The following is a 12,663-nucleotide window of genomic DNA, read 5'->3' as shown; positions in this document are numbered from 1 at the left end:
TCATGGCTCAAGTGCATGTCTGCAATGTCAGAGCTTGGGGGACCTAATCTCAAAATGTGAATCATGAAGTGAAGAGCAGTAAAAGCCACCCAGCAACTCCATACCTTCCTTTCAGCGACCTTCCCCTTTACAGCTTCCCATTTCTCCTTCAGGTTGGTGAGGTCCTGCTCCGTGTTGCTGTCAGAACCCTCTGGCGTCAGCTTGAGTAGCTGGTGACCCTTATTCAAGAGCTCCTGATACAGCTCCTCCTTTGCCTCCAAGGCAGAACACAACTCCTACAAGAAAACGCATACGATGACATGAAGGTGGTGGAGGTGGGGTTTGTCACACAGACCAAGTTAGAGACAAAGGCGCTACTTTTAATTTTGGATTCTACAGTGCTCAAAGTGTATGTAATGTATTTGTCTGAGCTTATTCCAAATCCAGTCCAAAAATGGTGAAAGAATGAAGCGAGTGAGGTAGACGGAACCTCAGAAATATGTTCCCACAACAATTTTAACTGTATAATGTTATTAATTTGATAAAAGTTAATGCTTTGAAATAATCCTTATGTTTTCTGTGTAATGAAATTCCAGTGGAATTTCTTTGTTGCGAAAATGCCTTGAATTTCTCCATTAGTGAGAAGGAAAACATTCCCAAATTCATTACAGCCAGACAAGGCAGAATCAATTTGAAACACTTTAAGATCTTTTTGTCATCTCAGGCAAGGGAGAACGCAAGTAGTGTATTTTGCGGTGTCATTTAATTTTCACACTCGAGATAAAACACAGAAAAGACACAGTCGGCTCCTTACAGGCCCTGCCATCTGTAAGAGGCCTTTCATATTGTTAAACACATACCAGATGGGCGTTAAGCTGCTCCCGAGCCGTGTCTGGTAAGCCTCCCACAGCCTTTGATGCCAACAGCTGACGTTCTGTGTCTTTCAGCCATTGCTGCATATCTTCTATCTCACCATGGAAACCTTGGGCCTACAACACAATACAACCTGAGTCAGGACAAAAGGTGTCTCACACACACACACACACACACACACACACATTTTTAGCAGCCTATGGCTCAGAGAGGCGGATGTCTGAGTTATCAATTCCTTGTATTTGTTTAGCTACCAAAACCAAAAGTTATCTGCAGTATTCTGAAGTAAAATTAAACAAAGAATGACACAAGCACAATTAATTGCTCTGATAGATAAAAAAAAAAATAAATAAATCCATCACAGGTGAATTGAAATGTGAGCTTCTATTTGTAGGGCAGTTTTTTCTGATTAACAGACTTCTCTGTGAAAACCCTAAATGCAGGGACTATTTCTGTTCCTCGTATCACTGAACAAACCAGTCCCCTAAATGTCAATTCTCCATACATAAAAACTCCACAGGATACAAAACGAATGAGGAGGGGAAGAGATAGGAGGAGTCACCAGAAAGACCTAAACATACTTTTTCCATAAATAATGATAAATGAGGCCTGATTTATTGGTGTTCTATACCTGAAGCAGAGCACTCTCCAGTTGTTGCTTCCTCTGCTCTGTCTTCTCCAGGATGGCTTTCCACCGCTGGTTCAGGTTTTTCAGTTTGGTCTGCAAACTAGAGGCCTCCTCACCAGCACTGGACTCCACCAGATCATTCCCGGCTTTGTTCACCGTCTCAACTGTGGCTTTGTGAGCCAGCACATCAATCTGGAGAACCTGTGGAGATAAAGCAGACCGAAATAGCAGAATGTGAGGGACTCTGAGACACAAAGGACCAAATTAATTCTGTGGGGATGTGAGTAGATGAGAGGAAGTTTGTCGTACGTGGTGTTTGGCGAGCTCTATCTCGATGGCTTTAGGATCTCCTCCAGCCTTCTTCTGCTCGTTGAGCAGATCCTCTGTGTGGCTCATCCAGGCCAGCAGCTCGTCCAGTGCATGTTGGAACTGGCCCAGGGCTAGAAGACCACCCTCTAATTTGTGCTGAATTAATAACAGATAAAATATTAGGTATTGCGTGTGTGCACTTGTGCTTGTCATGAATACAACACAGCTTCCAGTGGCCTTTAGAGCCATATTTTAAGTGTTAAATTTAACAATCAGTATAAAAGGAGACCATTGCAGTTTTAAATGACTTCATTCCACATGTTTTTCTTTTCTAACCTGTCGGCAAATAATTTTCTCATCAAGGTTGTCCCAGAGCATTTTGAGCTCAGACATTGGCTCCTGAATTGTGCAGCGATCAGCTTCCTCTGTCACCTTCTTCAGCAGGAGGCTTGCCTGGTGGTTCAGGCGCTCCATCTCAATTTGTAATTGGTATGCCTCTCCTTTGAACTCCTGGCAAAACCAGCACAAAGAGTTACACCCAGTCAGTCAACAGAAGTACAGAGTCACACAGACAATACCAGTACCTTTGCCTACTCTCCACGGTTTTCTCAAATGTAAATCCAAGCAAATATGAATACTAAGGCTTTTTACATGTACAAACTATGGTATACTATGAATCAAGCCCTCAGTATAAATACAGCTGGTAAATGGCACTCCTCTGACAGTAAATACTGCAACAAAAGGTAAATTTTACCTGGTTACTTAGTTACTTAACACATATTATTATGTGAAAAAGTCTGCTGTCTCAGCATTTCGAATAACCACAAGGCTGTACCTTAAGTTCTCCAATCTGTTGCTTGACAGTTTCCAGATCTGTGCCTACAGGTGACATTGAATCCAGTTTGCTCTCCAGAATATCGACCCAGTCAAACATTCCCTGCGTACAAGGTGGGAAACCATTGTTAGAGAGAAAACAAAGCTTAGCGCACAGAAGTGTTTCACACCCAGAGTCATCTATGGCAGTAAATCCACATGATTGGCAAAGTATGTAAAAAAGGAATTGGGTAAAAAAAAAAAAAAAGCGCTGAAAACAAATACTATCATTTCATGAATTTGGAACATGATTCATGAGTTAAAATGTGAGCCTAATATGGAAAAATGCTGCAATAGGTCTCTAATAAAATTTTGCATCTTTTTAATCAAGTCCAACAGAAAAAAATCTCTGTGTATCGATTATATAATAAACACAAGTTAATTAAAAAATTTAATTTGTGGCCTTCACAAACATTATCAAAAATCTGTAAAGTGCTTTATTGTGTTGCTGTTGAAAATACTTAGGGAGCAATCAAAGTACCTGCAGGCCATCTTGAAACTGCACAGCAGCCTGCATGGCTTCTTCCAGTCTCTCTACTCTCTCTTTCCAAGTCTTATTGAGAGTCTCCCAAGCTGAATTCACCTGCAAAAATAATACCGAGTGTCACTGTGTCTGCATCAGCAGGTGAACAAGAAAGCATGAGGTGAGGAAAATTGGATTTGAATATATTTTTTTATTACCTCATCAATACTTTTCTTTATCACCGGTTTATCAGGCTCCCCGCAGGCAGTCAAAAGTACCGCCCCCTGGTTTTGAACCACATCAAGCTCTTCTTGCAGCCCATCAATCTCCTCCTTAAATCCCTGTAGAAAGAAAACACAGAAGTTCATTTATACTTACTCATTGATTCTTTTATTTGGTTATTTAATTTTGAGAATCTCTATACCTCCACAAACTCCTGCTGTTGTTTGACGACTGATGGATCGACTCCCGGTTCCTCTAGCTCCCTCAGCAGGTCCTGACTATCTTTGATGGTGACGATGAGAGCACAGTGGTCACACCAGAACTTGTCTGCCAGGTCCATCACATCTAGCAGTTTTGCCTCCCGCTCCTCCAGCAAGGCCTGGATGTCATTCCACAAGAACACCATCTGGTCCAGTTTGTCTTGTACAGCTTATGGGAGAAACACAGGTGGCAATTATAGTGATTACAAACAAATTAAATATGGATCTCACCTCCACTTTCAGGTTTAAGAGGAAAATATTTCGTTTATTTCTCTTATTTCTTGTTTCAGAAAAGAGAACGGCATTGGACATAAAAGCTACACCCGGAGGAGTGGTTATGCAATCTTACACATTAAAATCCAATTCTAAAACTAAATTTAACATTTTAAGCGAAAGTCTTGAAGCTTTGTCTAATAAATGTGTTTATATGGTCCTGGTATTTTGATACTGGTGACCTTTTATTGCACCATTTCTCTTATTTCATTTAATAATCCTAATGATCTGTACATAGCCAAAAGGCTTTTGTAGGAGTGTTGCTAGAAAATATAATTGGACTACCAAAAACAAGTGAGACAAAGTGCCATACCTTTAGCAGATATGTCCTTGTCTGCCCCCTCAGATCGAGCAATCATCTCCTCCCCTCGTTGTCGCAGTGTTTCATAAGAAGGCTGCAGTTTCTCCAGATCCACAGAGATGGCCTTGTTTTCTGTGATCTGCTCTTTGATCTTGTCTACCTCCACTGAGATGGACGGAGGCTGTCGCAGGCGCTCAGCGATCCGTTCCAGTGATTCCAACATGGGGTCAATTTTATCATGGAACTTGTGTGAGAGAGGAAAGTAAACACCTTTAGTTCGTATTTAGACTTTATCCAGCAACACTGAAGTAATGTGGTGGTTGGCTTTATAAAGAATTATAAATCATGAAATAGTAATAAATAAATAAATAAAAACTAGTGTGTTTGATCTTATATGATTTCGATTGCCAGTTATCCAGATTTAAATATGGATGGACATAAATAAAATCTATTTAGTGAAGTAAATGAAAACGTGCTTCTCACCTGAGTGGATTTGGAGATGGCCTCATCCAGAGTGGCAGCCCTCTCTTTGACATCAGCCTTCAGTTTGGTGTAAAGTTGGTCAGAAGTAGTGTACTTCTCTCTGATGGGCACTCCCTCCACTGGGCTGAGTTCGAGTAGCTGAGGCCCAGTCTTATTCATCTTGTCAATGTGGGGCTTGTGTTCGGCAATTAGCTCTCTCATTTGCTGGAGAAGATGTAACATAAACATATTAGCTTTTATATAACTTGAATAAAGGTTGCTGTACAGAGCACTCTGAGTACTACTCCTGTTGGTTTCTTACCCTCAGTTCCTCTTGCTGCTGCCTGAGTGTGTCGTACTCGATGGCTGGTGGGGGCAGCTGGCTGAAGGTGTTCAAGGTTTCCTGCAGCCATGGCCACATCTCCTCATAGGTTTCCCAGAACTGACTAGCCAGAGAATGGGCCCGCTCCAGTTGAAGGCAGCGTTCTGAATTCAGCTGACTCACGATACCATACTTCTCCAAGAGAGTCTGGGTCTTGGCCTGATTAAGAACAAAGAGGATCTTTCACCATATGTGCGCATCGCTTAAGAATAACTGCATGCTGCAAATTCAAAACAAACTCTTTATACCTTCAACATTTCTTTCTCCTCTGGATTTTTGCTGTTCATGATGGCCTTTCCTGTTTTCACAATCTCATCCACAGCATCTTTGTGCCTCATGATGTCCATGGAGAAACTCTGGAAAACCGATAGAGTGAGTTCTGCTTGACCTTACAAAGCAAACTGCTATGTTTACTGTACTTTGGTGATATGCAGGATGTGTCTTTCCACACAATCATGCATATAATAGACTAACCTTCTGTGCTTGCAGCTGAGCTGTGTTTTGGTCTTGCTCCAGCCTGATCTCGCCCATTGACAGCAACTTTGCCTCAGCTTCAGTCAGCCATGAGAGTTCACTATCAGCAGCCTGTTCAAACTGGAATTAGACAAAAAAATTGCTCTTATGATCTCATAATGAAAATCTCATCGGAAGACAGAAAACAAAATGGGAAATAAGCTGTTTTATTGATGTTCCACGTTTACCTGCTGTGACTTCAGTATGTCAGCATTGATTTGGTCGACCTGCTGGGTGACTGTGTCACACACGGCTCTGTACCGCTCGTTATCCTCATTCACCAGCTTGTCAAGACCCTCACGAGTGTGCCAGGGGATCAGATCCAGGAGAGAACTGCTCAACTCATTCAGCTTTTCCATCATAGGTTTTTGGTCTTTGGTCTCCTTCAGCAAGGCCTAGATAACAGACAATACCAATTGAAGAGTGGATACGTGTTTCTTTTTTTTAAAGTAAATCTTATTATGTTAAAGGTATTTCACATTAGTGATTACATTTGGTAAACTCTGTGGACGTACTGACCTTCTGCCTGCTTTGTGCATGAATGAGCTGTTCACCCACTGTCTCCTGACCAGCAAAAGCTCTGATCTCAGCCTCTGCTTTCTCAAGCCAGGAGTTCAGGTCCTCATGGCTTTGTTGTAGCTTAGAAGAGAGACTCAAAACATGCTCCAATGTCTTCAAAACATTGTCACTCATAGAGTTGATCTCAGCATATTTGGTTTTTATGCCATCCAGTTTGCCTTGGATAACAACCACTTCATCACCTGAGAATAGACGGTTCATTATGTTTTAAATTTCTGCTGCAGTGTGAAGTAGAAAGAAAACAAAAATATTTCCAAGAAAAGTAACCAATTTCTCTAAATAATGTGACAGACAGGATATTATGCTTTCTGAAAATTACACTTTGACAATCAAATAGGCTTTGCCTATTTTTGAATTGCTTCTCAGTAACCTCATGATGGGTATTACAGAGACAGGATTTTTTTCTGAGCAGCAGTTGAGAGATGATGAATTCAGTCATGAAATAAGACATGCCTGTTGTTTGTTTCAGTAGCTCCATCCCATTAGAGATTGCTTGGTCAACATTGCTTTTCCTCAAATCAATATCACTTTGTAGTGCCTGTATGAAAGAGAAACAAAACAAATCTAAATAAAACATCTTAGAAAGTTATGGTGTGAGACAAAAACATTCCTATTTGAAAAAGTATGACATAAATCAACTGAAATGTGATTGATGCAACTTAAATGAAAGGACAACATAATGATTGGCCCGAGGAGGACTGTATACCCGTTGTTCTTCCAGCTGCTTTTCAACAACATCTATTTTGTAGTCCTCCACAGACACTTCACCCAGCCTGGTGTGCACCTCGTTCAGCCAGTTCATGAGGGCCACTTCATCCTCTCCAAACAGCTGGGCGTTCGCCAGAGCTTGTTGCAGCATCTCAGCTTTCCTCCTGCATTTCTCCTGGAGCTCTATGTAATTGCCCTGGATGGCGTCCAGTTTAGACTGAACAAACTCCTTATCGTCCACTGAGCTCACAGTTTTAAGCATCTGACCCAGACTGACCACCTGAAACAGGTCTTTACTGTGATTCATAATCTCCTCCTCTAAGGCCTGACCATGGGGGATGGGAAAACATCCGAGGGAATGTGACACAAACAGAAAAAAAACACAAACACATAAAATGAAAAATATGAAACAGAAATTGAACGACAAATGGAATGGTAAATAATAACAAGCACAAACTTAAAGTTGCAAATGGAATTAACAAAACTGAAATCAGTTGAGGATAAACAACATACAATAGTGATGTAGTGTGCTGGATATTACCTTATGCTGTGAGATCTGCTCTTCCAGCTTAGAGGTCTCAGTGCCGATTGGCTCAGAGTTGGCAAGGTGTTTCTCCATAGTGGACAGCCACTCACTCAGGGGCTCCAGAGTCTCATGGAACTGCTGAGTTACCACTAAGATGCTCTCTAGTTGCTTGTGTCTGTCACACAATGATCATAGCAGAAATGGATTAGGAACAAAGTGCAGTTTCATTTATGCAGACAGCAGCATTTTGTTGGTAATAATTGATGCCACTCTCATGTCTGATACAAATGGAGCTTCTGCTGGCAGCCTGGGAGTTTAGCTTAGCACAGTGGCTGCTAAAGGATGGAAACAGCTCAACTGAGTCTGTCTAAAGCAAACAAGATAAGGCTATGTGCATCTCTAATATTGATTAACATATTGTTTGCTGCTTGTCTGATAGCAAAATAATAGTAAAAAGGTACTAAGCTAACTAACGGCCTGCTGCTGATTCATATTTACTGCACAAATATGAGAGTGGTAGTAATCAACTAACATAATTCTTGGCAGGAAAACATAGTCCCTGAAATGTTGAACTCCTGTAAGCCTCACTGGGAGAAAGGTGAAGGGGAATTGAGGGGTCGAACAAAAACAGTTTCTTGGAGAGACATCTGCTGCGATTACAGGAGTTAATACCTGCTTTCAGCCTTCTTGAGCAGAGCATCCCACCTCTGCCCCAGACATTCAATCTCTTTCGCAATCTTTTCCTTATCCACAGACTCTGCAAGTTCTGCCACCTTCCCTCCCTCTTTTTTTATCAGTTCAACTGTTGGCTTTCGGTCATCCAGCAGTTTCTGTAAGAGCTGTCAAAGGCAAACAAAGAAGGAGAGTTATTGGTGGCCGTTAACATGCTTTGGCAGCAAGCATTGGTTGGTGGTGAAAAACAGTAAATCTAACAAGCACAAATTAAGTGTCCATTAAAGTAAAAGCTTTATGTTCCACACTTTCCCTTCACAATGGATATCAATTAAAGAAGATAAATGTGACATTGAAAAAATAGAGATAGTGTGTCATGAGTGCATGTGTATGTACCATGTGATACTGGCTTACCTTCTGCTCTTGTATCTGTGCTTTGACCACTTTGAACTCTGCAGAGGGAGGTTTCTGGTTGGCCACGAGCTCCTCTGTGTCAGTCAACCAGCTGAGCAGGGACTCTAGAGCATCCTGGAACCTCCCACAATGCAAAAGGGCTTCGTGCAGTTGAGCTGAGCGTTCAGCAATCTGCACATGGTAAATTCAGATATCACCTGTTTTAAGGCCACTTTAAGCAGTAAACTGGTCACTCATCAAAGGATGGCAGAATAATAAGCAGCAGGAATGTATAACAAGATGTCTTTTACAGAATATTACAGAATGGCCAAAAGGCAAAAGCAAACATCAGCTGGTCAGACAAGTAATACTTAAAAAACTACCTTTTTATTGAGGGTATTCCACTTTGTGTTGACACTCTCCAGGTCATCCTCAAGCTTTTTGATGCTGGTGCCTTTAGCAGCACTTTGGATCAGACCCTGGCCCAGAGAGTTGATGTCTTGAAGCTGCGTCTGCAAAGGATCAATGTCTTCTTTCTGGAAAGCCTAAAGACGAATGAAACAAAACACAATAAACATTTTATAAGTGTTCAAATTATGCTGTCACCAGTCTTATTTGTAGATTCATTGAACTGACTTTATTACTGCTCCAAGTGGTCCAAAGACCAATGACTTCAATGATGCTTTACTGGTATTAGTGCATTTTTTTCTGAATTAGAGCAACATCAACAATTCAATTCATTTCAATTCCCTTTAAACAGTATTTTTAATTCCAATGTTACTCTACCATTACTCTGTCCTCTAAAAACCATTTTGAACTGCTGAGCTGGACACAAATAAATTCTTAAAAACAGGCATCAATATCAAATGCATACCAAAGATAAACACCAGTTGGTGATCTAAATCAGGACTCTTTTCTGCACGCATGAAAAGAGGCAGAAAGAAAAACCTGGAAATTGCAAATTTAAGTTGATGAATTGATTGGTTCACTGGTAATAACCTGCATCTTTAATAGTCACTTAATCTTTTAATTTTATTTGTAGATTTGTAGGCTTTGCTACTTTGGTGAGTCAAAGATATTTTGAAAAATCAGATTAGGTTCCTTCAACTTGTGATTTTTACTTTTTTCACTATATTATTATATTTTATGAACATAATGATTAATTGATAAATCAAAAAAAAAAAAAAATCAGGAGATTCTGAAAATAATTGCTCAGGATCATGATCTATAAAAAAGTTCAAAACTATCCTAGGCAGCGCTCTCAGGAATTGCCACGACATCACCACAGGTTTGGTGTCCTGCTGACATAAACAACTCTCTAACCAGTCAGCAGCTACTGAAAGGGCAGAGCACTGACAGCAGTGAAAGTGCAGCTGTGCACTACAGACTTTCAGGCAGAACTGGTAAGAAAATGCATTTACCCCTCATATAATCGCATACAAGAAAACTACTAAGCCAAGCAGCCAAGAAATACCTATCTAAAGCAGTGTATCATCCAGTGAAAGCTCCTTGACCAACTAATGAGCAAAAGTAAGAAAAGAAGGAAGCAGCTATTTTTGGGCACCTGTGAGGACAAATAGTCCATAGGGTCCATTTCAGGACACACAGCAATGGCGTTCAGTAAGGCTTCTATCTCGTGTTCTCCTGAGTTCTGAAAGGCCTGTAAACATTTAGGCAAACAGGCCTCCACTGACTGCAGAAACTCCTCCAGCTCCTCCATGGTGTATTCAGATGCTCCTTGTTGCACTGTACATGGTTTTGCTTGGTGGTGGCTGTCTATGGGTAGAGTTACAGAGTTTCCGTATGTTTCAGGCTCTGTCACCACTACACTAACCAACTCACAGTCATCCTGACGTGATACATCGTCTAAAAGCTCAGCAGTGGACAGCTCATCATAGTTTGTCAAAGTCTTGGAACGCCACCCAGAGGTGTCGTTTTGAGTCCTGGAGGCTGATCCTGAGGACGACCTCCCTGTGGAGCATTTGTGTTCTCCGCTGCTTAGGGTATCCCTTTCAGAGAGCCCGGCCGCACCACATTCCGTCTTTCCCGGCTCCTGAACCAAGCTACTGCTGTGATAAAGAGAGCGGTTGTCCCTCGCAGGTGTGAAAGGAAACTCCTCCTGCCCTGAGCTGAGTGAGCGCAGTGTTTTCAGGTCCCCAGACATGTGCATCGCCTCTGAAGACGACAGGCTCCTTGTACTGGGGCCTGCTCTTTTGTGGGATCGATGGGCATGTCGCTCCCTTTCCACAGTGGGACTGTATAGTCCTGAGTCCTCTTCGGATGTCAGTGAGCTGGTCATACTCTGTCCTCTCCTGTCGTTCATCAACCCCGGTCTTTCCACGCTCCCAGAACACAAGGTTCCACTGCGACTGGCATACTCCCCCAGATTAGTCGGGGCAAAAGTTCGCCATGACCGCCGTTGATGAGAATGGTCCTTCTTCTCCCCTCCCTGGAATCGTGATTTTGGCAGCACTGCATCCGTTGCCCTAATTGTATTCCCATTGAGTTTGAGTCCATCAAAGACCACCCGCTCGTCCAAAGGGCCAGGCCTTCGGCTGCGGAGCTCAAATGAACTAGAAGCAGAGATAACTCCATTTCCACAGAGGCTGCTCAGGTCCAGAGTGCGGTGTGTATAGGGCAGGGTGCCCGTGAAGTGACGGGAAGAGAGGCTGCCTTTAGATCCTGAGTCTATCTGCTCATTGAGCCGGACGGTGTCATAAATGGATCTCTGGGGCACGTAGCAGTCATCAATGTTCAGGTCCTCCTCCTCCCCCTTCCCCACACAGGAAGGGTTTTGTCTGAGGCAATCTGGTCTGCTCAGCGGTTTACCCATGCTAAAACAATTGTCACCACTTGCTACACACAAAAAAAAAAAAAAAAAAAAAAAATTAAGGATGTAGAGAAATCCTTTGAGGTATATGTTGTTCTAGTGCATTTGAAGTAATTTATAAAAGCCCACAATGTGACCAAGTGGCAAACGATTAAGTGCAAAATAATTAATTTCCTTTTTTCAAATGAGAAGTTAACGTTTTAAAAGTTAAAAATTAAATGTCCAAAAATAGTGACACTAATTTGTTTAAATTTACAAAATAAAGCCTTTATAAATACAAACATAGTTTCAAAATTCTTGTATAGCAGCTTCAAACTCCATGTATGGAATGAAAATAAAGTCATTCAATTCATTCACCTATCCTAAAAATATTCCCCTCTGGTCTCATATTCGTGCAGTGCCAAAACTTAATCACTAGTCCTGTGGTCTAAACTGCTTCTTTCTCCCTGAATTCCCTGTAGCATCCACGCAAGCTAAAGAAAAATCTTCAGTGCAAACTGAAAAATATCCAGAGACAAATCCGACAGGCTCGACCAAACACTGTGAGCTGTTCTGAGCAGAGCTGGTACTCTTGGATAAACAAAAAAGCCTGCCCTTTCTCTCTCATCGCTCCTCTCGCAATGACAGACACCCTCCTGGCAGAGGGTTTCATGCCCCGCCCCCACTCATTATTCAGACAACATCTGCCACAACTCCATTTGTGCTCAGAGCTGCTCCGGCACATGTTGATTGGTGGACACATGACCCTTTTTTTACTCCCCTCTTTTCTAATTCCCTCTTATGTCTGCATGGCCCATATGACTTTACTTTCTAAGCCATCTTCTGCATCCTGACACAATCACTTTTTTCCTTCTCTTTCTTTCTGTGACTGAGGGAACGGGGAGGGGAAGTTGCATGCACCAGCTTTTTTTTTTTTTTCTAAACTTCACAGGGAAAAAAAAAAAACAAACCCTGGGCTAGCAACAGCAGATCCCACTCTGATGACATCACATGGTGCTGAAATAGATCTATATTTTTCTTTTTTTCCCACTTTGCCCTCTGTTTTCCTCTTGTGGATAGTTGCTGTGGATCCTGTTGATATTCTTAATTACTGAGGAATGCTGACGGGGGCACAGGTCCCAGGTAATTTAACACTGACATCCCTGCCAAGTGCATGAAGGGGCTTTTTATGTCCAGTGACTGAGGTACCAGTGTAAAAAGGATAGAGGAGATAATAAAAGGAATTTATTTTTGTTTCCAGGATTGTCTAAACCACAGACTGTGGCAAGGAGATGAACAATCTCAATTTCCCAGTCCAGCTCTGCACACATGAAAAGAAGCAGAAAGAAGACACTGGCAGAGATAAATAAGCAAAGATTTGGCGGAATTTAAAAGTAGGATGTTCACATACTAAAACTTGCATTTTTTTATGGCTTTT

General features: G+C 41.8%; 1 protein-coding gene across 7 annotated transcripts in view; it reads right to left on the bottom strand.

Moving 5' to 3' along the window:
* dst (dystonin) overlaps positions 1–12,663 on the bottom strand; it is a 92,362-nt gene that overhangs the window by 14,006 nt on the left and 65,693 nt on the right. For all 7 annotated transcript variants that reach the window (XM_029520285.1, XM_029520288.1, XM_029520290.1 and 4 more), the window contains 22 exons: positions 8,800–8,961; positions 8,438–8,608; positions 8,024–8,190; positions 7,367–7,526; positions 6,824–7,150; positions 6,571–6,655; positions 6,058–6,299; positions 5,727–5,933; positions 5,500–5,619; positions 5,274–5,381; positions 4,966–5,184; positions 4,665–4,868; positions 4,194–4,425; positions 3,550–3,776; positions 3,344–3,466; positions 3,144–3,245; positions 2,625–2,726; positions 2,126–2,299; positions 1,790–1,945; positions 1,484–1,681; positions 840–968; positions 105–275 (listed from right to left, as the gene is read on the bottom strand). In XM_029520285.1, coding sequence (XP_029376145.1) covers positions 105–275; positions 840–968; positions 1,484–1,681; positions 1,790–1,945; positions 2,126–2,299; positions 2,625–2,726; positions 3,144–3,245; positions 3,344–3,466; positions 3,550–3,776; positions 4,194–4,425; positions 4,665–4,868; positions 4,966–5,184; positions 5,274–5,381; positions 5,500–5,619; positions 5,727–5,933; positions 6,058–6,299; positions 6,571–6,655; positions 6,824–7,150; positions 7,367–7,526; positions 8,024–8,190; positions 8,438–8,608; positions 8,800–8,961 — 3,786 coding nt within the window. The remainder of the gene's footprint in view (positions 1–104; positions 276–839; positions 969–1,483; positions 1,682–1,789; positions 1,946–2,125; positions 2,300–2,624; positions 2,727–3,143; positions 3,246–3,343; positions 3,467–3,549; positions 3,777–4,193; positions 4,426–4,664; positions 4,869–4,965; positions 5,185–5,273; positions 5,382–5,499; positions 5,620–5,726; positions 5,934–6,057; positions 6,300–6,570; positions 6,656–6,823; positions 7,151–7,366; positions 7,527–8,023; positions 8,191–8,437; positions 8,609–8,799; positions 8,962–12,663) is intronic.

This window comes from Echeneis naucrates, chromosome 15 (assembly GCF_900963305.1).
Source record: "Echeneis naucrates chromosome 15, fEcheNa1.1, whole genome shotgun sequence".
In the NCBI taxonomy this organism is placed as follows: domain Eukaryota; kingdom Metazoa; phylum Chordata; class Actinopteri; order Carangiformes; family Echeneidae; genus Echeneis; species Echeneis naucrates.
The sequence above is the reverse complement of the archived record's forward strand: the minus strand, read 5'-3'. Positions and strand labels throughout refer to the sequence as shown.